This window comes from Anoplolepis gracilipes, chromosome 4, assembly GCF_047496725.1.
Source record: "Anoplolepis gracilipes chromosome 4, ASM4749672v1, whole genome shotgun sequence".
In the NCBI taxonomy this organism is placed as follows: domain Eukaryota; kingdom Metazoa; phylum Arthropoda; class Insecta; order Hymenoptera; family Formicidae; genus Anoplolepis; species Anoplolepis gracilipes.
The window spans coordinates 15,425,098-15,452,681 of NC_132973.1; the positions used below are offsets into that span (position 1 = coordinate 15,425,098).

Genomic DNA, 27,584 nt, shown 5'->3' on the forward strand with positions numbered 1-27,584 from the left:
AACAAGCTGCAAAACAGACAGAATAGAGAGGAGATCGGCATCAATTGTCTCATACACGCTGGACGGACTCGACTCTTTCGACGAAAACATACCTCCCCCTGACTTGTGGTCGGCCGCATCCGCCCGCGCACTGGACCGTACGAAGTACGAGACGCGGCGCGGCGCGGCGCGACGCGACGCGACCGAGTAGTCCCGAACGTCGACGAAGGCGCACGAGTAGTCGGGCCGAAACGCGCTCGCGCGACGGATCTGCTGCGCGTTTAACCTGCGTTCTCCTCTCGCTGGCACGCGCATCGAGATACGTCGTCCCGCAGTGATCGTGTCGACCCCGCATCTTCGAATCGGAAATTCTCGATTATCTTTCTTTTTCTCTCTCTTCCGTATATCCGATCGATCTTCCCCGCGATCGAGCGCGTTTTCGAAAACAGGTACCCGCGACACTCTCGCGCCACTCGAGATTCGTTGTGCCCGAGCGCGTTTTTAAAAATACGCGCGCTCCCCGCGTCACAGTGAGAATCTCGTCATCCTCGAGGAAATATATCTCATTTGAGGAAAACATATACGTCGCTCTCGGCGAAAAGTGTCGCGCGAAAGTGCAAAGTGTATACGCGTACATGATTCAACGACGCACTATCGAATTTAAAGTATCGACGTCCACGGTGAACTACACGCGATCGAGCGCGACAATTCGTGCTCGAGGCGTCGGATGGACCGAGCGCAGCATCCTTCGAAAGAGTGCACGCGCCGTCAACCGATCAGCCTGGTGAGAATAGCGAAATACGAAGGAAGCGGCCTCCAATCGCAGGCGGACAACAACACCTTGACGAGGCTCGTTATGGATTCCTACCCAATGGTGAGTGATTATTATTAGTAATGTTAGCACAACTCTTACTGCCTACTTTAATACTTATGAATGCGATTAAATGAAATATGTATCGTTTTCCAAGAATTACTATATTCTACATAAGGAGATATTAATTCCGTCGTTTTGCATTGCGATGAAGCGAGTCGTTGAAATCACTGATTATGAGTCATATGTCGATTGTGTGGCGCGTTCCGTGAAATTCGATCGCATCCGGCATCGCGTGTCGCGTGAAAAAAAAACGTCTCTCTCCAAAATCCACTCCATCAATCGTTCGTGTTGTATCGAGCCTTACTTGGAACAGTATTTTATTTTGAAAATTATTTTTCATTGCATGACATATATTAATTTCATAAAAATATACTATTACAAATTACTATTTAACTATTTTAAGATATATTGCTGAAAAAAGGAGAGATAAATAAATTGACGTGCAAATTTTGAATCTTGAATTATATATATTACTTTGCTATTTAAAAATCGCGAATATCGCGTGAAATACGTGGATATCGTTTTATGAGCTAGTGATGAAGACATTTGTCATTATCGCGAGCAAGAATTCGATCGAGCCTGTAGACGCTATTATGTCATCAAGACTAATACGCGCGCACAATGGACGCGTAAGTATCGACCGGCGCATATCACTGGCTCGTATTCTCATAACCGCGAACGGAATGAGAATGGTCGCGATAATTTACGATCCCTGGAAAAGATCATTACGATCGGCGAGTTGTGCGTCGTTTGTCACGATTAGGCCGACACTATGCAAAAACAGTTTGGGTTGACAAAAATTGTTTATTGGCAATTTTCTAATTAATGCGAACGTGCCTCTCATTAATCGTTGTGTCGAGGTGCGAGAAAATGCGAAAAGATGTCAAAAAAAGATGTCTGCAAATTGTTCCAGAAATGAAAAAATTGAGAGAAAACATTAAAAAGAATCGTCTCGTGTCTCAACGTTTTAAATTTGTAAAATTAAGCATCTCTGTAATTAATTCATAATTGATGATGTGAGAAAATTTGACATTGAAGAGGATAGATTTTTCTTTCATATTCCTTAGATTTTTTTTATTAATTTGTTGAAAATAGTAATGTTAATTATTTTTATTAAGATCTGATTATAAATATATTTTTCAGGACACCAAACAAAAATAAGAAAAAATATTATTATATTAAAATTAATATCTTTCTGTTTAATTCAATTTTGTATAAACAAAAAATACATCCAAATTTAAATCATAGAATTCAAGACCTTATGTATGTATATATCTTGTGAATATTTAAATTATATTATTTATTCGGAGATCAAGTCTATTTAATTAATCGGAAAATTTTAATACTTTTTTAATTATTTTTTTTTTGTCAAAGATATAAATTAAAATTGCAAAAGCATCGCAAATGATTGAAATTATTGAAATAATGTAAGTTACAATAAATCTTGCTCATTTAAAGATTTACTTGATGTATCTTATTATATTGATAATAATATTTCGTTGTTTTAGGTACTTATTACTACTATTTATTTTTATTATATATTTTTATATATATTACTATTAATACTTTTTATATACAAACTATTATTGACAATATTTTGCATTTCTCCGTAATAAATATCAAAGAAGAACGGGAGATGCATTCTCAATGAAAAAATTCTTAATGATTTTTATTACTATGGACAATGCAACAGATTATCTCATATACATACACGCTCCCTAATGACGCGACAGTCTCCAGCTTAACAAAGGAATAATCGTTGAGACGAGTAGGAAAGGTCAAGATCGGGCTTATTCACTTCGAAAATGGAAACTCGTGCTCGCGCTACGGCGCAATTAATCGCCGGGGCCTTCGTAACATCCGCGGACGGAGAGCTCATAACCGCGCGCAGAAATAACCCGCAGGAATTTAACGCGCGCCACTCGCCGCGGGACTGCAGTCTCGGAGTCGACGATGAGGTCTTTGGGTTAAGTATCGGGGATAGCGATCTCTCGACCGTGGGGCATTAGCATAATCTCTTAACGCGCGCGTCTCCTCGAGAGAATTCACTTGCGCCTCGCCAAGTATCGGTCGGCTCTCTTGCAGTTACATATTGCGTTACATTCGCATTAAACGCGCACCATCACCGGTCTTGTCGTCTTCGCGGCGCGCCGACTATCATTTCGACCTTACCGCGCATTCCTCTCCGCGATTACTACCTGGTTTTTGCTTCTTCCTCACGGCAAAGTCCTTGGAATCGCGGAATGAAGTCATTTCGAAGAGGGGAAAAGTGGTGCCCCGGCGAAATCGCTCGCTTTTTTTGCTGTCAATGCACACTCTTATCCGGTGCACATCCGATATGACTCGAGTTGCACATACGTGACGATGATCGTAAAGGCTCGTGTCCGACTATACAATTAAAGATTGAGATTAAGACCGCAAGACTGTCAAGATCGTTCAATCTGACAATGAGTCACACGATGAGTGCGATCTATAATTGCGGTTGACAGTTTAATGTCTTACAATGTTTTTTTTCTTCAATCAATCTTTGTTTATCATAAGTTGAATAATTTTTTAGAAATGTCTTATATAATATTAATATTTTACACCGCATTAGAATATCCTTGGAATAATTATTGCTATTTTTCTATCGCATGAATAAATTATAATCAATGTATAGCTAGAGATATGAAAGCTTGATTAATCTCTAAAGTCTTTTTTCGGTTTTATAATCTCAATCTTTACTTTGCTTTGTTTTCATTTGTCTAAATTTTTTCAGTGCGCGTTCTTAATTAAATTTTTAACGCAATTCAAGATTTAACAATTATTAAAATATAATTAAAAATATTGAGTATTCCTGCTCTTGACATAACAGTTTAATAACAATTTTATAATTTGTGCGTGTGATTCTTTCATAAATTAATGCAAATATATACTTTAATTTTTATGTGTAGGTGACCGATTATCGTTTTGCATCTTTGTTTATCGCTCTATGTTTCTCGAAAGCGTGATTCGTTTGTGGAAGGAAAAACTTACGACTTACGGCACATATAAGATACATCCGAAATCCGGGATAATTTATGATAACTTTCTTAAAACGTTGGTCCCTCGCCGAAACGTGCGCATAAATGAGAATTGATTACGGTTTCGCGCACGTGTGCTTAAGTATCTGAAAGAGCAATGAGGTTGTTTAAGTCGATGCGCGTTGATTGCCGATTCCGTTCTACGACACGTAAACTGTCCTCTAAAAATTATATAAATACGAACAACAAGATTTCGCAATGACACAAGATTTATGATTATCAAAATGACAAGTGGATGTCGATGTATAATAAGGTCTAAAATGTTGTTTGATGTAGCCTGGACTTTCCTTGTAATTGATGAAAGTACTTAAATGACAGAAAGTTACTGTATTATATTATGCTACGTACATTACGCTATAAAAGTGTCCTACAATAAAGATGTTATACATCAGATGACCTGAAATGTATATATTAAAAATATTAACATAAGATATTTATATTTTTTAAAATTTATTATTATTTATATACATATATACATATATTGTTTGACGCATTGTAAAGAAAATACATTTTAATTAAAGTACTCGTGTTATCAATCTGCATTGATCGATCGAATATATATTCTTGTTAATAAGTGCACGCACACTATTAACTATTGTGTCATAAAAATGTGTATATATGGTGTTTTTTATATAATTACATATCTCTATCAAAATCACACGCACTTTCTTGACTTTCTGATACAAGGAAATTCAGGAATGACACAGGTGATATCTCTTTTTGCGATAAAATAATGACATAAAAAATGTGAATTTTATAAACGAATTTTATAAAATTCAATCCTTCTTGGAGGCGTATGCAACTTTACATCGAATAATCTTTGCAATCAATTTAGGTGTTGCACGAATAAATATAAGCTAATAAGAAAGAGCAATCAGTTTGCGATATAATGTGCGCGGAATAATCTATAAATCGCACGATTCTCATGGACGTACAATCGAATATTAATCGTTTTAGAAAGTACAGTGTTTCAAAAGCAAGACAGAAGAACAGCTGCGGGATAATTGGCGCTGATATATCAGACTCGATCACCCGTGATTGCCCGTGCGATCGTGCGAGTGAACCTGTTAATTTATGAACTTTAACACCGAGGGAAGCACATACAAAGTGCATACTTAATTAAACTGCGAATCATAAGCTGCGCATTTCGAGATATAAAAGGGTTGGTCGCGTAACGAGTTTGTCACGTTTTTATTTTGATGCGTTTTTATATTTGCAATTAAATTTCACGAATTATTTAAATTATATTTCACAAAATGATCTTTAATCGCAAAAAAATCTCTTTAATTATACATCAGTAAATAGTAGTATCTAAATAGATTTCATAGTATTTTATAGTATTAATTTTTTATCGTGGATCATAGATGTATGTATAAATATTTTTTACATATATAAACATATAATTAAAATTATTTTTCACACATTTAATAATAATAAATTTGTGATAAGAGATAAAGCGTAGCAAAGTATGGTACTTACATAGTTTTATTTGCAACAGCGTCGTTTTGTTGACGCTCTTGCAAACAAATATTCTTTTTATTGTTTTCGGTTTTAATGTTCTTCCTGTCTGACTAACTTTTTGTAATATTTGAGATTCTTTAGCGATCATAAACTTATATCATGCGTAATAGGATTACCACGAAAAATCTATCGTCGGTGAATGAGACTTTTCTTTTCTGGCTGTTCGTTAGCTTCAGCATGTTTTTTGGATAGAATGTATTATAATTGTCATTTAATAGTGTTGCGGTATATACATATACTGATATTAATATCACATGATTTATTATTTTCAGAAAATTTTTAAAATTATATAATCATAAATTAATAATATATCGATGTTGTCAGATACTTGCCAGGTAAATACATAACATACACAAATATTTACACACAATTTTCAAGTATATGTCAAAATTGATATACATATATTCATATACTTTCAAGGCTTTTATTACGTTAAATGTATACACGTGTCTATTCATTGCATAACATTCGAAAGCATAATATTAGTTGCACCTTCGATAAGTAATTTTTGAATGTTTCAGAAAATAAGAAAGAGAGAGAGAGAGAGAGAGAGAGAGAGAGAGAGAGAGAGAGAGAGAGAGAGAGAAAGAGAAGAAATTAAAGAAAAACTTTGAGATCTGTTTAGAAAAAATATTTAATAAATGTATTATAAATACTTATACAACGTAGCGTATATTGATTCATAACAAAAAAGTGGCTTGATGGATTTGCTTCTGGATTCGCGAAGCGGATGAATGAGAGCAGTCGCGTGCGCGCAGTTCTTGGAAATACGCGCGTCTAGTATCGCGGCCGATCGACGCGACGAGCGGCGCAAAAAAAGACGGAGAATAAAACGCGGTAGCGTCCGCATCCTCACGGCGCATCGACAATGGCGATCACGTGTGCGGCGGCACTTGGACGACACGACGGCGACGGTGCGTGCGAGTGCGTGCGCGCGTAGCGCGTAGTCCCTTGTCGCTCGGGCATCCCGTAGACGGCGGCGAGGCGTAAGTTGAAGGGAGCTCGTATGAATGGGAGCTTCATTCACGTGACCGTGCGGCGCGTACCTCTCCGACTTTATCCTAGCCCGCTTTACGATGTATTCGGCGAGAACAATGGGCCGGTCTTTAAAAAGGTTCGACACGATCGGACAATTGGCTCACGATCTATCGTAGTTCACAATCAGTTGCGCCATTGAATGCGTTTAATTCTCATTCATCTGTATTTTGTATGAAAAAACGAAAAATTTCTTTCTCTATTTCATACAAGAATTCTATTTTAACAATTCTATTAAAATTTTTTTAAGGATTGTTTTATAAAATTACCTTTAAGTTTGATTTTTTAAGATATAGGTGTAGGATAAGTCACGGAACTTGATTTTCAAAATGAAATGTAACTTAAATATTTAATTCTTATCAGATAACAATAGACTGTCATTTGAGCATATTATTTAATTTTATTCATTTTTTTATTTAAAAAAAATGTTATATTTGTCAAATGTTCTCCATATTTATCCTACATTGCTTTAGTCTATTATACCGATTCGCATCGCGATTTTTACCATGTTGGTTGGTCGTAACTGTAATTTTTGCTGTATATTAACAAATTCAAGAACAATATATAAGAAAAATTACAGCCATACCAGACAACTTGGTATAAATAGTGATGTAAAACCTGCGTAATAGACTAGAGCAAAATTTTTTTTTAAATATTAAAACATAAATAAGATGCAGTTATATTCAATATCCTATTATTATCTGACAAAAAATAAATATTTAACTAATATTTCATATTTAAATTTATATTGTATAATATTTAAGTTTTATTTATTTACTTTATTTTGAAAATCGTCAGATTTCCGAAACTTATGCTACATATAATATACTTAAATTTTTTTTATATTCGATAAAATTTTTTTAAGTATTTGTTTTATAAAATCATTTTATATACATATACGTATAAGTATATAAAGAAGTATATAAAGAAAATTTAGTCTTGCTCTTCATTAATAATAACTTAATACCTTAGCTTACTAGTTTATAGATGTTTTATTATAGATGTTGTATCTTTTACATTTTTCTATACTTTTTTTTCTTGCCCCGCTCAGAATTTCCGCGTAAATCGTGCTCTCCATTAAATCTCCGACGGCGATCGATACGGCAGAAAAGATCATTTGTGCTCTTTCTTCTCGCGCGATAGCGAAGATATATCGCGACGCGCCACGCGAAACGTAGAGCATAAATACTCGCGATCGCAGGCTCGACTTTATATCGAATCTCGATCCGTCCGTTCGGTCGTTACTCTTCGCTGAAGGCACGTCTTTATAAGGCATAAGGGCCGCTTATATGCGCCGGACCATAACGCAGGTATTCATATCGGCTCGTCTTCTTACGTTTATCCCAACCGCGACTGGTCGTTGGACGAGACGTAAGTACCGGATCGGTTTGATGAATAGCTCGTGCGACATAGACACGTGGGTGGAATTATGGGCGAATTGCCACGTCGATTTCTCGATCATGCGGCACAGGAAATCGGCGCAATCTATAATTTATGATTCACTCGTTCTCTCCCCTTTCTCTATTTTTCACTTCGCCTGCTTTGGCTTATAAAATAGAAAGTAATGCGTGGATTTAAATAAATCCCATTTACAAAATTCTTGAAACCAATCGAGGGATCGCTCGATCGTTTGTTTGATTGGACATCCAACTGATCGAGATTTACATTGATCATAAATATAAGAGATAAACATTTGCGAATGTGTTGGATCGCAGATAAGGAAAATTGTGCTATATTTCACTGTTCAAGTTTGCTTGTTCAGTCAGAAAAGTAGCTTATTTCGAGATAACGTACGCGCTGAGGAAGATCAAACGAAAGATACGTATCGATATATTGGCGCGAAGTTAAGAAATTGTGGGAGAAGAAATTAAATGGTCGTTCGAATTAAATGCTTGTCCGAATTTAACATAAAGAAAAGAAAAAAGTCATTGAATGTGACTTAAACGGAGCGAAAAATGAAATTATCGCGATTTGTTATTTTTCTTAATAATTATATAATATTCTGTCACTATTGCTTTTAAAGATGACGTTTTTGTTGCGTTTATACACTGAATCGGGTATTATATATATTATGTTAAGATATATTTTAATATCATCTGTATGTATATTAAGAATCGGCGCATAAAATTTCAATTTAATACTTCAACTTTTTAATATGAACTAATAATAAGTTAACAAATTTGCTTTGTTTAATTACAAAATTTCTTTAAGTCTTGAAGAGAGAAAGAAAGAGAGATAAGAGAAAGACTACTATTCAGTTTCACCTAACTGTGATGAATGAACGCGTAAAAAAAAAAAATAAAAAACAGGAGAGCAGAGCGAGGCAGAACGAGAAATGGCTTCCTTTCAATGGGACCAGTTCATCCAGTGTCTTTGAAGGCGGGTCTCGTATCGGCTCGGGTAATTCATTTTAGCACTCTGATCCGTATATGGACTAGCAACAGGCTCGACCACTCGTATCAATTCGTTCTTCTCCACTGTCCGAGTGTAATCCCGCCACTAGCGCTCTGTAATCTGTCGAAGACGGCGAATATCGAAAATGAGCTTGCAAATGAAGCAGTATATAACAATAAAATGAAGAAAAATATTTCAACATTATATGAAAAATTATATTAGAAATCACACACATAGAAAATTAACTCTTACGTACTGTTATTTTTGGCATCTTCTAACCATAAAGGTGGGTCAACATATTTTCGATAGGTTTATTAAAAAATCTGAATAAATGTATATACCTTTATTGAGCCTTCTAAATAAAGACTAAAATAATACATTTGAAAAATAATTTACTTAAATATATTATTTTATGATTATTCGTTTTTGAGAAATTGATATCGTTAGAAAAAATACGGACAAAACTAGTACGGAGTAAGCGTTAATATATAAATAGAAATATATATTAAAATAAATAATATACATAAAAAAGAATTACATGCAAAGTATGAAGTAGATAAACCTTTTCAAACCTGACATGAGTTTTCGAATTGATGAAAAAAATAACGGCGAAATGTATACATCGGGAAAATCTGTATAATCTGTATAAATAGGAATATGTAATATAGTTTATATATATATATATATATATATATATATATATATATATATATATATATATGCGACACGACTTCGAGACGATATAAAACAATTTTACTTCAAAAGTGAAAGATGAAATCTTTGAAAAAAAATGTATCTTTTATATGTACATTTTTTTCGCTTTTTCTCTTTCTTTTCTTTATTTTTTAAAAAATATTTTGAACATTTAAATTAATAATTTCCTTTTGAATTAGAAAATAATAATAGGGAAAATAACAGATTGATTCCTCATTTCGTGAAGCGGCATCTCGTTATATCTTTACGTGGTTGGAATATATATATTCTTCATATGTCGGGAACTCGAAGCTCCCGAAAATAAAGCTAAAAACAGGTGTGGTCAACTTGGAAATAGAATAAGCAAGTTCGCGCATTGGCGTGAGACAACGCCCGCGATTTCATCATATGTTCCATATGGAAAACGCTTTGAGCCAAGTGGAATGCAAGCACTCGACATGTAATTTTATATTATCAGATTAACATGCATGAAAATTCATTTTATAGCGGTTGAAAATTTATCGCGATTTGCATAAATCCTGAAAACTGATACCTTCGATCTCGACGCGATGTGTTTTAATTAAAACTTGTAACGAAATATATAGTTCATATGATATATATATATTTATATAAACGTATCAGTAGAATATTTTATAGATAGACGCGCATGAATCGATATCTTTTAATCGGAACATTGATTTATTAAAAATAAACTTTGGCGTGGAAATAGTAACATATCAGATTGAAGTACGTTATTCGATATCTTCACTATATATATATATATATATATATATATATATATATATGACTTGAAAAATCGAACGACAGTATATCGACTGCGGGTGGGCGAGCATGTTACGTCGACTCATTAGTCATTGCGAGAGAAAAAATCAGTTGGTTGCCATCGAATCGGGAACTGGGAGAGGGATTTCGTATCTTTCCCAATGTCTCATCGAAACGTGAGAGAGAACGCCCGTAAGTCGACTCGCCTCGCGATTACGTAAACGTCGTTTCGGCCGATTTAACGACGGTTTCGCGCAAGAGAAAAAAAAAGGCCCGATCGTATAATCGTAACAATTACTTTATCAATCCCAGCGATCATCGGTACTGCCATATCGAGATCCGCCCGCGATGCGTTAATTGATCCACGTGGTTTTTGCGCAAGCGGCACGATTGATTGATAATAATTCGGTTAATAATTTGGTAAGTGCTCGCGACGGTTATATCCGTCGAGATTGTTTCTGCCTCTTGTTTTGATTAATGATATACGGCCGATTCTCTCTTCTTGTCTGCAATATCGTCGCTAATTACGACCGTTCTTTCCGAGCCAGCTCGTCTCGCTTCGGGTACAAAATAATGAGATACGGCGAGAGCGTCGAAAGTCGTTTACAGATCCGATGATCGATGACATCAGTGCACGCTTATCCATGCGCTTGTCTTTAAGCCCCCGCTTCATCATTTTTAATTAAGAGTGCCGAGCTTATTTGCTTATCGTCAAGGCGTCTTACTGGGACGTGGAATTCGTAATTATATTGGCAAGTCATTAATCTCTCTTTTATTTTTTTTTTGTATTCGAAATATATTTGGATTTGCGCTTTTTTGTCAAATTGTCTCAGCTTAGAATCCGTTTTTGCAATTTTATTTGATATGAATGGCAAAGTGGTCATCGTACATACTCTCGACCAAAGTTTCATACAACCCAACGACTAGACTCTGAATTTTCTTACGTTACGTTTCCTCCGCGAATGCAAACGCTCTAAGGTATGGATTAGAGAAAAGAATTTGGCGATAAATAAATATATAAAACACGGAGACCTCGGAGAGAGAGAGCGTCATCGGTGTGGGTGTAAGATATTTTCGTTCTAGCCTAATTCAGTAGTTCTAGAGTTACATCCTATGGTACCATCCTAAATATAAAATCTAGCGCGCGCGCTTGCCTGTAATTTGTTACGCGTCAGTTGGTCGATACGATATGCAGTTACTGTAATAGTAATAATCGGCTAATGACTTCAGCAATGATGGACAACGATATTTTTATCGGACGCCTGCTTCATCAAGAGATCTGTTGTCTATTTGAGAGAATTAATTAAACATCAGGATGATCGATCAAGCTTGCTGTCGTTTATCAGTCATTGTAGTGCGGTAGCCATGATCGAATCGGCTAACGATCCGGACAGCCATATTTTCTCGAATTAACGGATATGGCAACTGGAGGAGGGTTTTGTGGTCGATCTCGAGCGATCGGTGCAGATCCGTGTGAGGAAGAAGGGGAATCGTCACGCACGCGAGAAAACGAAGGGGAGGAGAGCTTTGTCATCGAGTGGGAGAATTTTCACATCGATACAACTGCCAATCGCGATCACGCTACATTACTTGCGAGTGCAATCACGTGAGCGATTAAATCATAGATGCACATGATTAAATTGCATTACAAAACATAACAGCGAGTAGATGATTTATTTATGAAAGAATATTTAAACGTTATATGAAAGAGATTATATATATATATATATATATATATATATATAATATTATATAGAAAATTAATAAATAATGTAAACATACATATATAATTATAAATATTAATTTTACAGATATTATTCTATATAATAAACATTTTTTAGAACAAAATATATTTTTCTAGCAGCATCTCTTCATATTTTTTTTATTTATGTAACGTTTAGTAATAATAATTTTTATTTATATTTTTATATTCGTTAATAAGATGTCATTTAAATCTAAATATATTGATCAATTAAAATTTTTTGAAAGTGAATCCTTGCTCAACTTACCTATGTGACGCACGAAATGGGACATTTCTTTGTCAAACATTCTTCAGTTACGAATTGAATTATCTAGCTAGGTATGATTGCGTAATAAGAGAAGAATGTCCACATCTTACAATTAGTGGCAACATGCATTGTCAATCACGATTGACGGATGCTGTAGCGATAGCAGAAAAGGTACGGAATAGCGAATAGGGTGAACCTCCTCCATTCGTTTTCAAAAGCGCCAGTTGTTTTTATATCAGTTTTACAACTGGTTGATCATTGATCGACCAATCACAGTTCTCGATTAACGAGTGACTCGTGTTTACTGAATCGTTTCTTGTAATTATCTCTTCAGGCGAGATTGCCATTCGCTTTCGATTAACAATTTTTCTTTTTTTTTTGCTCGTTCTTAAGGTCTGCAAAACTAAAAAATGTAAGTACATTTGCGCGAAAGGCGCCACGTTCTCCATTATATATGCATGCGATTGCATAGTATCTTTGACTCGCTGAGAGAGAATTTCTTTTGCTCATTTGTGATCGCGCCTGTTGCATACAGGTGATGTTACGAAATACAATTGTTAGAGACGTCATAGAAAAAATTTAAATTTATGCATGATGTTCCAGAATCATTTCAGATGTTCCTTGTTCTCTTAATAAGCTTCTATTCATTGAGTCAATTCAGAGACGATTTAGCGAAAATAACTATGAGTTATTATTTATCGCATTTTTTCGGATTAATATCAAATTGATATGTATATTTAATATTACATTTTTACAACTAAAAATGTTGATAAAAATGTTATTAGTAAAATTTACAATAATACTATACAATAATATAATTTATTAATAAATAATATTTTTTATATAACGCGTTACAATTAATTTTTTATAAATTATATGTAATTTTAAGTATAAAATATATTTTCCATATACTTAGTAGATGTAGAATTGGTTTATAATTTTCATTTTTATATAAACATAATACATAAACATGTAATATATTTGTGCAATTAAAATTTTTCAAATACAATTAAATTTTATCCTTTGCATTAATAGATTCTTCATTTTATTTTATTCGTCATTAAGACTTAAAATCATTAAGAATATGGTTATTACATTGAAAAATTAATAGAATTATTATTACAATTAACAAACTGCAACAATTTATATCGTACTGCTGTATGTTATAATTAAAATTATAGATAAAAAATGTTAACAAAAAAAAGTGAAAATTATTATAGATTATTATTTTTTATTTTAGAAAATGAGAAATATTTTTTTCTTGAAAAAAACATGTATACGTTATATAATTTAACAGCGTTTCAATCATCAAATCATTAAAGCAATGTTTCCGTGAAAATTATGTGAATGACATAATTTTCAATATTATCATTTGTCATTTCATAGATACCTTAAATATGGAGACTTATTTATTATATATAATAACTAATTATGACCACATACACACACGACTTTCCCACGATTTTACATTTGTTTTTAATCAATATATAGTAAGAAGCAGTTGGTGAGCAAAAGATAATGTTCGCGAATGGGCTTAACGCGCTTATGCCTTTCTCGATGAAAAACGCCTACGGAGGTGCTTATGAGTTGCGTCATTGCCAAATTAAGAAAGATGTATAATTGAATAATTCGTAAGGAAAAAGGCGCAGCGGACAATTTAACAGTATTAGTGGGTAGCCTTATATTATTCCTTTCAGATTTTGACCGCGTGGGCGATCCAATTGGACTAGCTAAGAGGTGGTCCATCATCGCCTTGAGAAATCTTTCTCGTTTTCTCTTCTCCAGATATCACGAAGATTGCACTAAGTTGTTAACTAAGTTTTTAGCTGAATCACATTTACTTCGCGTCACATTTCGAAAGCGAGCAACGTATGCTTTGTCGAGGGCTCTCACATATGTCAGGGCTCTCGTATTATGCTGCGAGAGCAAGCTGCATATTTTGTAATTATTTATCGCCTACTACGGGCAACGACAGTGATTAACGACCCTATAAAAGCAACGATGTTAACGACGGTGATTACTCAAAGATGAATTTCGAACTCGTGTGTGCATATGAAGTTGGGGATAAATTGGGAAAGTCATTATCGTTGGACATTCGAGCTGCGAGTGTTCGATCAAATTGCGACTTGCTTCGACAACACTTCTTTCCTCAAACTTGTTAAAGCGCAGATAATATATTTGCTCTCGATCGAGAACGTTGTTGATTTTACCTCACAGTAATATTCAGCGAGTAGGGTTTACATTTTTTGCGTACGAGATCAAGGATTATAAACTCCTTTCATCATATTTATTCTCAAGTTATGTACATAAATGCATTTTCTTCATACTTGCACCGACGTCTTTCGCATTCGTTACGGTCTATCGAGAACCGGTGAAGCGCTTGTCCCTGATATCGATGTCTATGGTAACTAATCGTCAACGCCAAAATTATCACCCACACACGCAGTTTCGTCAGCGTCGTCGGAGCGTACTTCCGTTCGCAACGTTCAGGAATACGCTGCAATATGTCTGAGTCGTATCTAGGTCGCGTCTTACGCAAGATGCACTGTGACTGACATTTGCATCATTGTTGATGAAAACGCGAGGTACAAATGTTAAATTCTTAGTAACAAATATTCGGCCAGAGTCGCAGCCGACGATGAACACGTTGTGCCAGGGTATTTTCCTCGCGGTAGACGATGCGTTGATATTTTACGCGACTGCTGTCTCTGACGCGTCCGCCTCTCTTGCGGAGGCGCATATTATATCCCGTATAGGTTAAACCAACCCGCCTACTTGCCCGACGTGTTCCAATACCTGGCAACGATATGTCAACAACTACTTTCAACTCCGCGTTCCACCAGCTTTGCGCTTTAATCCGGCACGTTCGTAGAATGGCGTTTTATATCCCCGACGATGGGGCCGCGTATGCTCGCTGACACCATGTCATTTTTACGGCACAGCCATATGTGACATTTTCAATAGCATACTCGATTCTCCCAACAATGTAAGATTATTATAAAAAATGATAATCTCCTGACTATTCGTTAAACAAATCCAACAATGGGCAGCAGAAGATATATTCTAAGAAAATACTTGAAAGAGACAGTTCTTGGAATAATATTGTTTCCTCTATTGCGTGGAACTGTCATTTTTCAAGTAAAACCTATATATTACGAGTACAGAGTATCATTTTTCATTTATAATATATAACTTTTTTCGCAGTTTTTTTTTTTTTTACTTAAAAAAGCGTTTTCAAAAAAATATTATTCGAAACTATCGCACATTCAAAATTCTTCTTCTTTGTTATATTTAAATTAATAAAAAAATATATTATTTAAATTTAACACGGAAAAAGTGAAATATTCTATGCGGTTTGTGCGGAATAATTATAATTTTCAAAAATATTTAACGTAGACATAAATGATAAAGCGAGAGAGATAAGTGTAAACGGTTTCGAGAAAGTGTCGAATAACTCCGTACTTTTTATTCGATTTCTTCAATAATCTCATTAATTCAGTCCGTACCTTTCCAAGTTGCTGCGCGCCGGTCAGTCTCCATTGGATTGCTATCCATTTTTTTCGAGTCGCGTTAAATGGAAATGTACGAGTATGTATATTTATGTAGCAATGATCCAACTGAAATGTACGTTCGCCACTTTATGTAAAGCCCGTATCAGATTACGCGTGAAAAAATTGAGATTGAAGATTGAAAATCGATCAGTTAGAAGAAGGAAATTTTAGTTCCTTTTATTCTGATTGATTAAATTCCAATCTTTAATGCGTAGTTCTGACGTGGGCTTAACGCTCAGGCGCGCGATAAATTGCGTATATTACGGAGAGATGGACTCGACTTCGACATTGCGCATCATCCGGTGCGCCACTGTGGGAAACCTGAAGTCTCCTTCTCCGATGGAGGAGCCTTCAAGGCTCATTAACTCCACAGATAGCGCGTTATGCCGGATTACGCTGTCTCTTCGTTAGCGCACTTATTGCGGTTTGATGGTGTGCGGCCAGTTACGTGCATGTTTGGTATACTCGTCGATGTCTCGGCTCTGCTTGAGACGGCTCTGTTATCCAGAATACACGCACACGTATGGGATTCGATTGATATCGCAAAGTCTCTTGGAACGATTTCTTTCGGATTCGTGTCGGTTAATGGACTCGTTTATTTCAATTTTTTTTTTTTAGAAATGAAGAAGACAGTGTACTCCGAGGAATGCGTAACGTTAGTATTACGCGTATATAGGATATACAATATGTTTTCAGTATACATATCGTAGATCTGTTACTTTATAAGAGTATATAAGCTATAGTGGATTTTATTCTCACTTGTCTTATAATGCTTGACAAGTTCACTGTCATTTATGATTACGTTTCACGTAATCATGAAGATAACTTTAAGTGAAATTTAATTTATTTGAGCCGTGGAAAAGTTCGTCGGCTGAAATGTCAGCCGAATAAAAAGCTTTTGATCGAATTAAACAATTCGTTGAATTGCTTTCTATTTTGTATCATAATTCTCAAATCCATTAATCAAACAGAAAAATAAATCTGCGAAACAGTGAAAGAGGTTTAACTCGTTTCGCAAGTAAGTCGCGGGATGGTAGTGACGAGCGCCGAAGAAGAAGAAGAGAAGGACCAAGTACGAGAAGTGGCTTGCGCGCGCGGCTCGATTCCTCGTTGGTGGTTCGCGGGGTTAAATATACCCTCGTTGATCGCATCATATACAGAGAGAGAGAGAGAGAAAATGGAGTGAAAAAAGATAGAGACATATACATGTATGTATGTATGTATGTACATACAAACATATGGGCGCTCGTTGAAGCGAGAACGGGACGCGCGAAGGAATATACGAAAGAGGGAGAGGAAGAAGAAGTAGTATATAGAAGAAGAGAAGCAAGAAGAAGAGAGAGAAAGAGGAGGAGAAAAAGAGAGGGAAGAAGTCGAGCTCTGCTATTACAGAGCACCTCCGTAGCCGCGACGCACAACCCAATATGGAGCAATCTCAGATTTCCATCCGCCCAAATCGAGAATATACACGCCCGCGCCTCCGCTTGCTCCTCTTGTGGAGGGCTGGTCGTTGTCGTCTTCGTCGTCGTCTTCGTCGTCGTCGTCGTTGTCGACGACATTTCCCCCCCGTTTCCCTCGACGGAGGTGTAGACGTCGCTCTCGGTGGAGTTGTCGCTCTTGTCCACTTCACTCTCGCTCGTAACAGTGCCAAAAGTGCCTCAAAACGCTTCACTTCGTTCTATCGGTCCCATTTTCTCCCTCTCTCTTTGTGTCTTTTTTCCCTTTCCCTTCATTTACTTGCCGTCTTATTTCCCTCGCAAAGTTCCTTTAAGATCCTCTTTTCGTCTGGAAGGAATTTCATCCACGTGCTCAGCGTTTCTCATCCATCTCCTCCTCTTTTTCTATCTTCGATTCCATTTGAAGTATCTCTCGATACGTCTGCCAAGAGACCACGCGAGTAGAATCGATCGCGTGGGCGATCGCGAAGCATTGAACGAGTCGATTGAGCGAAAGTAATTAATCGAGGTCTTGTGATTGTGCTCGACGATGATCGTCGTATCATCCGGTTCAATGGTGAATCGATCGTGCGCGCAAATCGCATCGAAGTAAAAGACGCGCAGTTGCCAAACGTGTGGTTTTCTCAAGAAGAATATTCACCGAGAACGATACGTTCATGTTGCCGGAAAGCAACTTTCCCGTCACAGGTAATTGACAGCGATCGAGCTCGAATAACGAGTTCATATCGATTTTTACATTTTCAATAACAATATCGTACATGTGTTTTAGATACAATCATAATTTTTTTTTTTTTTTTTTTTTTTTTGTGTGAGCGATTTCGATAGTGTTCTCTAATTACGTAGTGAAGCTTCTCAAGGCGCGACAAAATGTCGAAAAATCATTTTACGCTTGCTCGTGAGGTGTCGAAAAAATTTGTCGTACTAAAGTTTCAATCATTTTTGTATGATCGCGAAAGAGCACGAGTGACAAGCAATAAAATCGTTCGGATCAAAAAGCTTTTACGAATAATTTCATGATAAGTCACCTGCTGGTCCACGTGGGATACTATCACTACGCCGCTCGACTCGCACGAATGTTTATATATAATTACGGATCTATAGCGGCGAATTATAATCAGGCCAGTAGATCACGGTCCATTGATGCACTGTATATAAGCGAATCGATTTATTTATGCGACGCATTTATGTATGAGCGATCAGTGAACTTGTAAAATTTAGTAATGGCGAATAATCAGATCGCGAGCATATTTTCTTCCTTTGTATTTTTCCCTAGAGAAAAAAAAAATTTTCCAAAGAATTTTTCCTCCATTACATCACCTTGACACATTCTCGAGTATCGCGACTGACTTTCCGTTTTTAACCTAGTTGCGTCTTTGCCAATAGAACGCGAGAGCACATGCTTTCCCGCGAAACAAATATGCGTTCCAATTCGTCCACTTGTTATGTCTGTGTGAATATTACCGGATAGATGCAAAAAAAATAGTAACCATTTCGATTGAGATGAGAGCATCGCGAATATTTTTATATCACGATTATATTGACTTATAAATAAGAAATATATAACAGAGATGTCTTTTATAAATGACTTATATTTACAAGTTTTCCTGAAAAGAAAATTGTCTTTTTTTGACTGATGTTTTAAATTAATTAACATTCTGAATAATACATATATACATATTCGAAGTTTATACACGATTCTATATAAGCGTGTGCATTGAATGCTCTTCAGCAATCATAAAAGCAAAAGTACAGCACGATACCATAATCCTAAATATGGAGTGAGAAATTTGAGAGAACCGAAAATAGTGGCGGTACGCCAACCGCTAAAAATAGCTAAAAAATAAATTGTAGTTACGCGTTCGCCTGCATCATTCTATAACTGGTGTTCAATGAAAACGAGCCACCTCCCGCACATATCGATATTAATATCTTCCACTAGTCTCGCCTTTTGGCGCCTATTGTGCGGAACTTTTTACATTTTGAAAGCCATTAAAGATTTAAATCTCAGTATTTTAAAAATAAACAATTTTAGAGAATCATTCATCTTTTCAATTTTGGAACTTATACTATAAAGTCTTCATAACTTACAATTTAAAATACAGAAATTTTAATCTTTAGATTTAAGATATATATGTTCCTTCTCTCTCTCTTAGAATTTAAAATGTACAAATTTTTAATTTTTAAAACTACTTAATACTTAATACGTCAATTCTTTAAAATTTTGAAATTTTACACTTTTTAAAAATCTTACTATACTTAAATCTTCTCTATACATAGATCTTTATAGAAATGTTAAAGCTTGATTTTTGTAGAAATATTTATTTTCAAAAACAAAAGTTAAGAATCTAAGAAATATTTTTCATGACAAGTTTTTACATTACTTATTGTGGATGACTTAATTCCAATAAAATGTAGGTAAGATAAATATAATATCTCAGGTTGCATCATATGTTTGATCATATATTTAATTATTATTAATCCTCAGTCTGGACGTAAAAAATTACACAATCGAATTGATACATTTATCCTTATGTGAATATGGAAAGTTCATAATAATCCGATTGATTTTGAGACGTAATAATTTAATTGTGCGTTGAAATCTTATTTTAAAATAAATAACACATAAAGGTGAATTATCGCGAGCCATGAAACCTGATCGATTAAATCCAAGTATGGTTCAGAAATTGCGGGTGTCGGGTGGGCTATACCAGAGTGTGTGTCCGTTTCTATTTATGCGCGGGAATATTTTTATCCGACGATGTGCTACGAAGTCGCAGTATGTATGTATAATACTCTTCGCCTTCTTCGTCTTCTCCGCGTTTCCTTCTTTCTCTCTTTTAATTTCTTTCATGCGCACTGTTTCCCGGCACGCTGCGCTGATTGCTGACGTCTTTACTTCGTTGACCCTTAATTACGCGAATTCTCATATTGTGTTATTAACGTTATATAATATTTGAAACATTTTGTAATTTATTTTAAAAATATTAGGACAATTTTTAGTATTTATATACTATAAAATCTAAAGCATATCGAATTTCTTTCTCTTTATCTCTGTTTCTCATAAGTATTATTGTAAATGTGTGAATAAAAAAAGTGCTGTATATTCATTATATTAATATATAAAAATATAAATTATAAAGAAATAATTTTTAGGGAGATGGCTAGTAAACGACCAAACTGGCATCTATGCTAATAAAGTTTTATTCGGTGTTACGATGTACAACGACGTTTCGACCTTCAGTTTAGGTCCTTTTCAAGTCTATAACGTAAATTGAAAATTATTATTTAATTTTAAATTAGATTAGACTGTGACGCCACTTACATCGGACAGACCTAAAGACACGACTAAAAGAACACAGAAATAATATTAAATTACATGTGTCGAGTCATTCTGTGATTAGTAAACACAGAACAGAATTGGTGCATGATTTTAACTGGACAACGCCGAGCATTTTACATTGCGAGATTACAAACTGAAGGCCGAAACGTGATTAATTTTCATCACTGGCGATTCAAACAAAAATATTCTCATCAAATAATTTTTACATTTATATAAGAAATTAAAAAAATAATTCTTGATATATACGCACTATTTAATAACATATAACAAATATATTTTTCGATTCAAAATTTAACTTTTTTTATATATAATGTATACTGTTTTTTATAAATCAAACAATGCAACAATTGTATAATAATAGCCGCATGAGAATCTTGGAAACATGTGCGAATGGTATCGCGGTAGAAATGTGAATTATGTGAATTACAATTATCGTAAAGATTATTATTATTATATGTGACGATACAGCGAGTTTCAAAATTCGATAATGAATTACTTAAGGAGGTGCAACAGGTGCCTGTCGAATGAGACGAGCTGTTTCACGAGGCGTTTTAAAGCGATTCTTTCTCGCGTAAGCGTTCGCAGCTTGCTATTGTGCGATTTCGAAGCCTTGAGCGAACACGCGGTCGCCTACGCGATTTGCTCTCGATGGTGCAACAACGGTTATATCGTGCGTTTTATCGTTTATCCATTTCTACGTCGAGCATTTGTTTAGTCTCTACGCCATTTCTCACGCCCGTCAAATCTATGCAACACGCAATTCGCAACTCGCACACCGCACGCGGCATTAATTCAACGCTCATTAATACGGCGATTATGAATATTCCGCAATCAGCTCGCACACCGGCAACGATCTCCGGCTTCGAAGCCGGCTCCGGCTACCTACGCACCAACCTTTCGCGTGGTTCTCGCATGCCGAAATAAGAAAGTGGAAGCTGTTCGCACGGCGGCTACTTCCGACCCCGTTTTTCGTTCTGTCAAAATTAAGAGAATATGTTACGACTTCATTAATAATTAATGAAGTCGAACACTCGGTTTGGAAACCTTGCTTTGAGTCAATCTGTACTGAATAATTTGCCAAAGAATTTTAAGCGTATTTCCATTTCAATTTCTCATCTACGACCACTATTACAAATTCTTCCATATGTATGTGAGATGCAGGAGACGTTGAAAAGAAAAAAAAAAAAAAAAAAGGAATGTTTAGACAACGTTTTATTTTACAAAATACGTTATATGAACATACACTATCGTCTTACAAAAGGACTTGCAATGTCTTAGAAATTCTGACATTCAAGACAAGCTTTTGAAATTGAGTGCTGAGTATACTTAAGAAGAAGTATGTTTTGGAAATTATTTGCCAAGCCGTACATGAGAAAATGACGTTTGCGCGTGTGGGACTTTCTCGTTTTAAATCTAAACGAGTATACTGAATGTATTTGTGCGAAATGGGACAAACTTTAATAGCGATCCGCATACTTGAATTTTCAGGGGGCACTATGCAGACTGAGGAAGTCGTGCCGCGTGCACAGTCTATTGGCATAGATAGTGGTCTCACCGACGGTGTTAGTCTGCAGCATCATTTGCATCACTCGTCGCATTTACGCTGTCCGTTACCGCCTGTGATCCACATGGCCGTTAAGCAGGAGCCTCAAGAGGAGGAAGAGCGAAGTCGCGATGCGAGCACGTTGAGGTGAGTTATGAATCTCTTTTCATATGTCTGGCATGACATACCTGGTACTTATACATAACATATATCGATATATTAGCTTTAACTTTCCAGATAATAAATAACGTACTGAATAATACATGAGATATTTTTCTGTCTCTAAATCATACATATATTATAATTTTGTTGATATTTTATATCCTTTGCTCGCGGAAAATTGATAATAATAATTAATATAAAATAATAATTTAAGCACGCCGTGAACGAAAATCTCTTGTGATTTTGATAGTCCACAAGTGGATGTGATCAGCGCCGCGGGTTCGGTCGACAACAAGCAAGTCAGCCTTCATCAAATTCAAGGACTGGAAGACAATCCAACGTTAGTGCCAGATGCTAACAACCGAGGACGATCCAGGTGATTTACATAATATTTATTATCTTTTCTAATTTCATTTTTTACACACAATATAAATGTTTTATCGGTAAGCAAGCAATAATAATAATAATAATAATAGAGTAATCGCGTTTAATATCAATAATATAAAATTTGTTTGTAACTATTATAAAAGTGATTCATCGAATTAAATATTATGTTTGCAAAGATGAAATATTTTCGCTCTTCTGGGCAAATTTCATATTGCGTTTAAGAAACGTGTTTCGCGGCTTACATTGTCAATGTAGCGCGAGCCGCGGCAACGACTGTCGGCTCCGACTATCTCGTATCTTTCCTTCGCCATGTCACTAACGACGTCTTTAACGTAGAACCGGCCGCATGTAACCAGGAAAGTGCTTTAAACGATCATCGCTGGCGTCGTTCGCAAGAAAGACAGGCGCCAGGAAACTGGTTCGAACAAGTCTTCTAAAGAGGCGCGCGCGAACACGTGGAAAAAAAGGATTCGCGGATATACGTCAACGAAACGCGCCGACGAGAGAGATCACCGTTATTATTGAATTTCATTAAACGGAGCCAAGCTAGAGCCAGAGGAAGCGCGAAATACATTCTCTGCATAAAACGCCGTGTACTAAGGTGTGGTCCGGAATGCAGTCACCGGCGTTAATGAAGAAACGATATAACTGCTGGTTTAAATACGTTTCTTTTTAGATAATGTTAGAACATAATATTGCTGTCTCGATGAGACAAAATAATTTTAAAAAATATTCTTTTTCGACTTTGATAAATAATTTTCTTGTTAAAAAATATCTTCCTTTCTTTAATTTTTATTTTTAAAATCTAGAAAAATGTTTACATCATTTTTGAAGGAACAATACGGCAAGAATACACGTGACAGTTTACTTGACATATGTACAATATATATTAAACTACAAAATCTCGTATTTAAATGTTATAGTCGTGGCCGCAGAAAATCGCGATGGAAGCTCAAGTTCCATCATCAAGCGCTGCCGCCGGAATACTTGGATCATTACGAGGCGTCATTGGCCCAGGAAAATTTAAACTCGTCGCCGCCGCGAACTGTCATCGAACCGGCGGCACCCAGTCCGGCACCGACAAGCTCGACGTCCACCCCAAGTCCCATCGCCGATACTCACGGCTGGCTGCAGCGGATTGCGGCGATGCAGCAGGAGCTTTGTCCACACGTCGCGTCGACACCTCAAGGTCCGATTACTTCTGGCCGTGATAATCAAGTCAGTAGTACCAGGAGATCCGTTATCACGTCCGCGTCCTCGCAGGTTTACTCCAACACATCATATCCCAATCATCATACTCAGCAGACGCAATCGCAAACGTCCAGCAGGCCACCGATGAAGTATTCCGATCTTCCCTACATGGGCGAGATCACTCTCGACAATAGCAAGCCTAGACGCGGCCGAAAGCCGAAGAAGGCTGACATCTGCCATTTGATTTATAAGAATTATGGTACTATACTGCCGGGTACGCCCGGTCACGAGGAGAGAAGACTGTCACCCCGAGATAAACAGGATTCTCAGGACCGCGTATCGCCTCACGTGCCCTTTCAGAGGACGGATGTGCAAAACAGAATCAGCAGTCTGTTGGAGAAGCGGCTGACACAAGAGACCCGACGGAACTTTGTCGCGCTGTCTGAGAACGCGCGGGAGCAGGATGAGCCGTTGAATCTCTGCATCAAAGATTTGAATCAGTTGAAGATTCGACTATTGCGAAAGCATGGAAACGTCTACGAGTCCGGTCAGATGAAGAGCGAAACGTCCAGCGACGGTGAAGAGGTGGAATGTCTTGGAAGCTCTTTTTTATCGGAACCGATTAACTACTCGGAAGCGATGGTTCATCGTTCGAACAACAGTCTCGTCAATCATAATAATAACGTGATCGATCCGATGGTCGGCCACAATTCTGGCTTTGTGTATTGGCCGAACACCGGTGTATTCATCCACCCGATGACCTTGCAGTCCCAATTGCTGTATTATCAGAAGGTGGCGCAAGGTGATAAGTGTTCGCCGCGGCCGACGGATCAACCACCGAGAGAGCAGAAAATCGTACCCAAGTCGATATATTCGATGATGGAGACGAAGAACATGCCCCAAGTGTCGGCGCTGCCTGTTTCTCAGGCAACACCGCCGACGTCGATCGCCGCACCACCGTCACCCAGACCGAAGAGAAACGCTCCTCTAAGTCAGCCGCAGAGTCAGCCGACTAAGCGGAAACGCTCGGCTATATTTATACCACCGATACCAACGGAAAACAACAACAATCCGGCCACGGAAGTGAGTATATGCAAGTTCAAGTTCACCGGAGGTGCCAAGCCTAGCCTACAGGAGAAGAAGAGTCTTTCCGTGGATTCGGGCGGCAATTTTCGCTATTACAGTGGCACCGGCGATAAAAGCATGCGCGGTTACGAGTTCTTTCCGAGAGAGGCCCTTCAGCAGCCGGCGGGCCAGTCTGGGACGACCTCCGCCGCCGGAGCCTTCCTCAGCGCCGCCGGTGAGAGAATCCAATCCCCGATAACATGTCAGAGAAATCCAACCAGCCAGGACGACGGCCGACGAAAGAGAAAAACCAGGAAGTCCCTGCAACGCGAAAAGCTTGAGCAGACCTTCAAAGAGAAGGGCTTTCTCATTCAGACGCAGCAGCTAGAGTCCGCGGAGGGTGCCACGTACTGCAAATTTCGGCAGCTCAGGAAATTCACCAGATATTTGTTCAGAAGCTGGAAAGACTATTTACCTGGTAACGTGCGCGAACTGAGTGGTGGAAACGGTGGCAGCGGTGCCGCGATAAACGGCGACGCGACCGACCTTGACGTCGACGGGGACGCCGCTCTCGTTCACTCCCCACTTCCTCGTAGCGATCTGCTGGATGTGCCGAATAGCTTTGTAGAGGATCATCAGACTCTGCCCCTCACGTGAGATTTGACATTCGCGACGCGTCAGCCGATGAATGGAAGTCATGACATGATACGACGCACGTTACTCCTTTATCCTTAAATTTGTGGTTCTTTTTTTTTATTTTATGGAAATCTTTCTCAACTTACACGTTATATAATCGTAAAATTAAACATTTTTTTACGGAAATAAATCGTCTTTTAAGTCTATATTTTTGAAAAAAATACTATCACAATTATTATTAAAATAAATCTTTCAGACTTGCAAACCTATAGATAACTTTGTAATGTATATTGCATCTTTTAAAAATGCTGGAAATTATGTGTTAAAAATGATGAAAAAACTATAAAAATCTTTATAATCAACAATTTTTGAATTTAAATTTAAAACAATTTGAAAATTAACCACTTAATCGTATGCATATATATATAAAATTTGCAAGTGAATAAATATCCGTGTGTTATAAAGTGAAAATGTACTTTATTTGTATATGAAAATAATTTAATTATAACAGAGTATCGTGTCATGATGCGCGTCACGAAGGCAGGACAAAATGGATTACAGCTTTGTGCCAAAGATGAGACAGACTGGACTATGTGTATGTATATATATTCCGGTCTAGATTATAGCCGCATATGTCCGCGATAGAGAACGGGTTAACCAAAGAGTGAAATTTTGTGCTCGCCATATCTTGGAACCGGAGATACGCGGAGATAAATCGTGTTTAGATTAATATCGGACTGCGATGCATTTGGGGTGGTATCAGATGAATGAAAATGAGACTTGCAACGATACCGTCGCCACGTCATATTTTTCTAAGCGAATCGTTTAACGATAAATCTAGTCTTATTTATATACTCTTGTTATAAAATTGTAAACATGTTTTTCTCGTTTTTACATCGGACGGATATATTTATATGTAACAACGTTGTGTGTGCAACAGCGTTATTACAGTGTGTAATACATACTGCAGGTACAAAAAGGAAACGGGCGAGCTTATATACATGACAGCGATAAGACAATTTCGACTCAACATTACGCACAATTGATTCGTTTCGTCAATCCGTCACACGTTTTGGGATAAATATTTGAACAGCTGCCGACGATATAAAAACGCAAAGTGCTTATATATTAAAGTGCAATGAAGAGATGATAAAGACACGCTTAAGATTCTGAATTTTTTTTTATCCGCTAGACAAATTGACGTTTGTTCGTGAGATCCTATTATAAACACGATTATTGTGTTTAGATGTACTAGATTTATTTAAAAAAAAAAAACAAAAATTGAAACTGGTATAATTTTGACGATGCTATTGTGATGTAAAAAAAATAATTTTTATACGAATCGTAATAATTCTCTGAATTGTTACGAGCAAATGTGAAAATTATTTTCGCGTGTTATGGCATTAAACTAATTTCACAATTTTTTAATCGCTTATACAATCGCAACATCCAATTCTCATTCAAAATACGAAAGGATGCGCGAATCTTTTGTCGAACCAAATCTCTCGTCATACGCATGCTCCGTTAAGCAGGATAACTGTGAGTTGAAAACCTACATCGTGCTATTGCCTTTTTTCGTGGCAACATGTAAAATTATTTTATACTTATGCTCATTGTAACGAGATAAAGCCTTATAGCCTATAATAATGAAACGAATTGTTATCGATATGACGCACAGTGGATTCATTAATAATCCCTCGCATGTCGACTTTAACGACATCATTAAAAAGTATCGTAACTGCATTTTGACAAACAAGTGTTTGCCATCCAAATCGTATGTATTATACAAAATTTCTTGTTTCAGACAGATAAAAATGTTGGCGCTTATATAATTTATATGGGTTAATATGTTATTAATATGAGCTTTTTTTATTCTGAACTTTTACAAATTAAACATTCAGA

The 27,584-nt window shown here is 36.7% G+C and overlaps 1 protein-coding gene across 2 annotated transcripts; it reads left to right on the forward strand.

Annotated features, from left to right (window-relative positions):
* Window positions 1-221: 221 nt before the first annotated feature.
* Window positions 222-27,344, forward strand: LOC140664561 (uncharacterized). Of its 2 annotated transcripts, none has more exons than XM_072889741.1 (4): window positions 222-853; window positions 22,187-22,388; window positions 22,654-22,779; window positions 23,714-27,344. In XM_072889741.1, exons 2-4 carry the CDS (start codon window positions 22,195-22,197, stop codon window positions 25,701-25,703), a joined length of 2,310 nt encoding a protein of 769 aa, XP_072745842.1. In that variant the 5' UTR covers window positions 222-853; window positions 22,187-22,194; the 3' UTR covers window positions 25,704-27,344. The 2 variants fall into 2 exon arrangements, with proteins under 2 accessions (XP_072745842.1, XP_072745841.1); XM_072889740.1 differs by lacking the exon at window positions 222-853 and adding an exon at window positions 15,680-18,045.
* The last annotated feature ends 240 nt before the right edge of the window (window positions 27,345-27,584 follow it).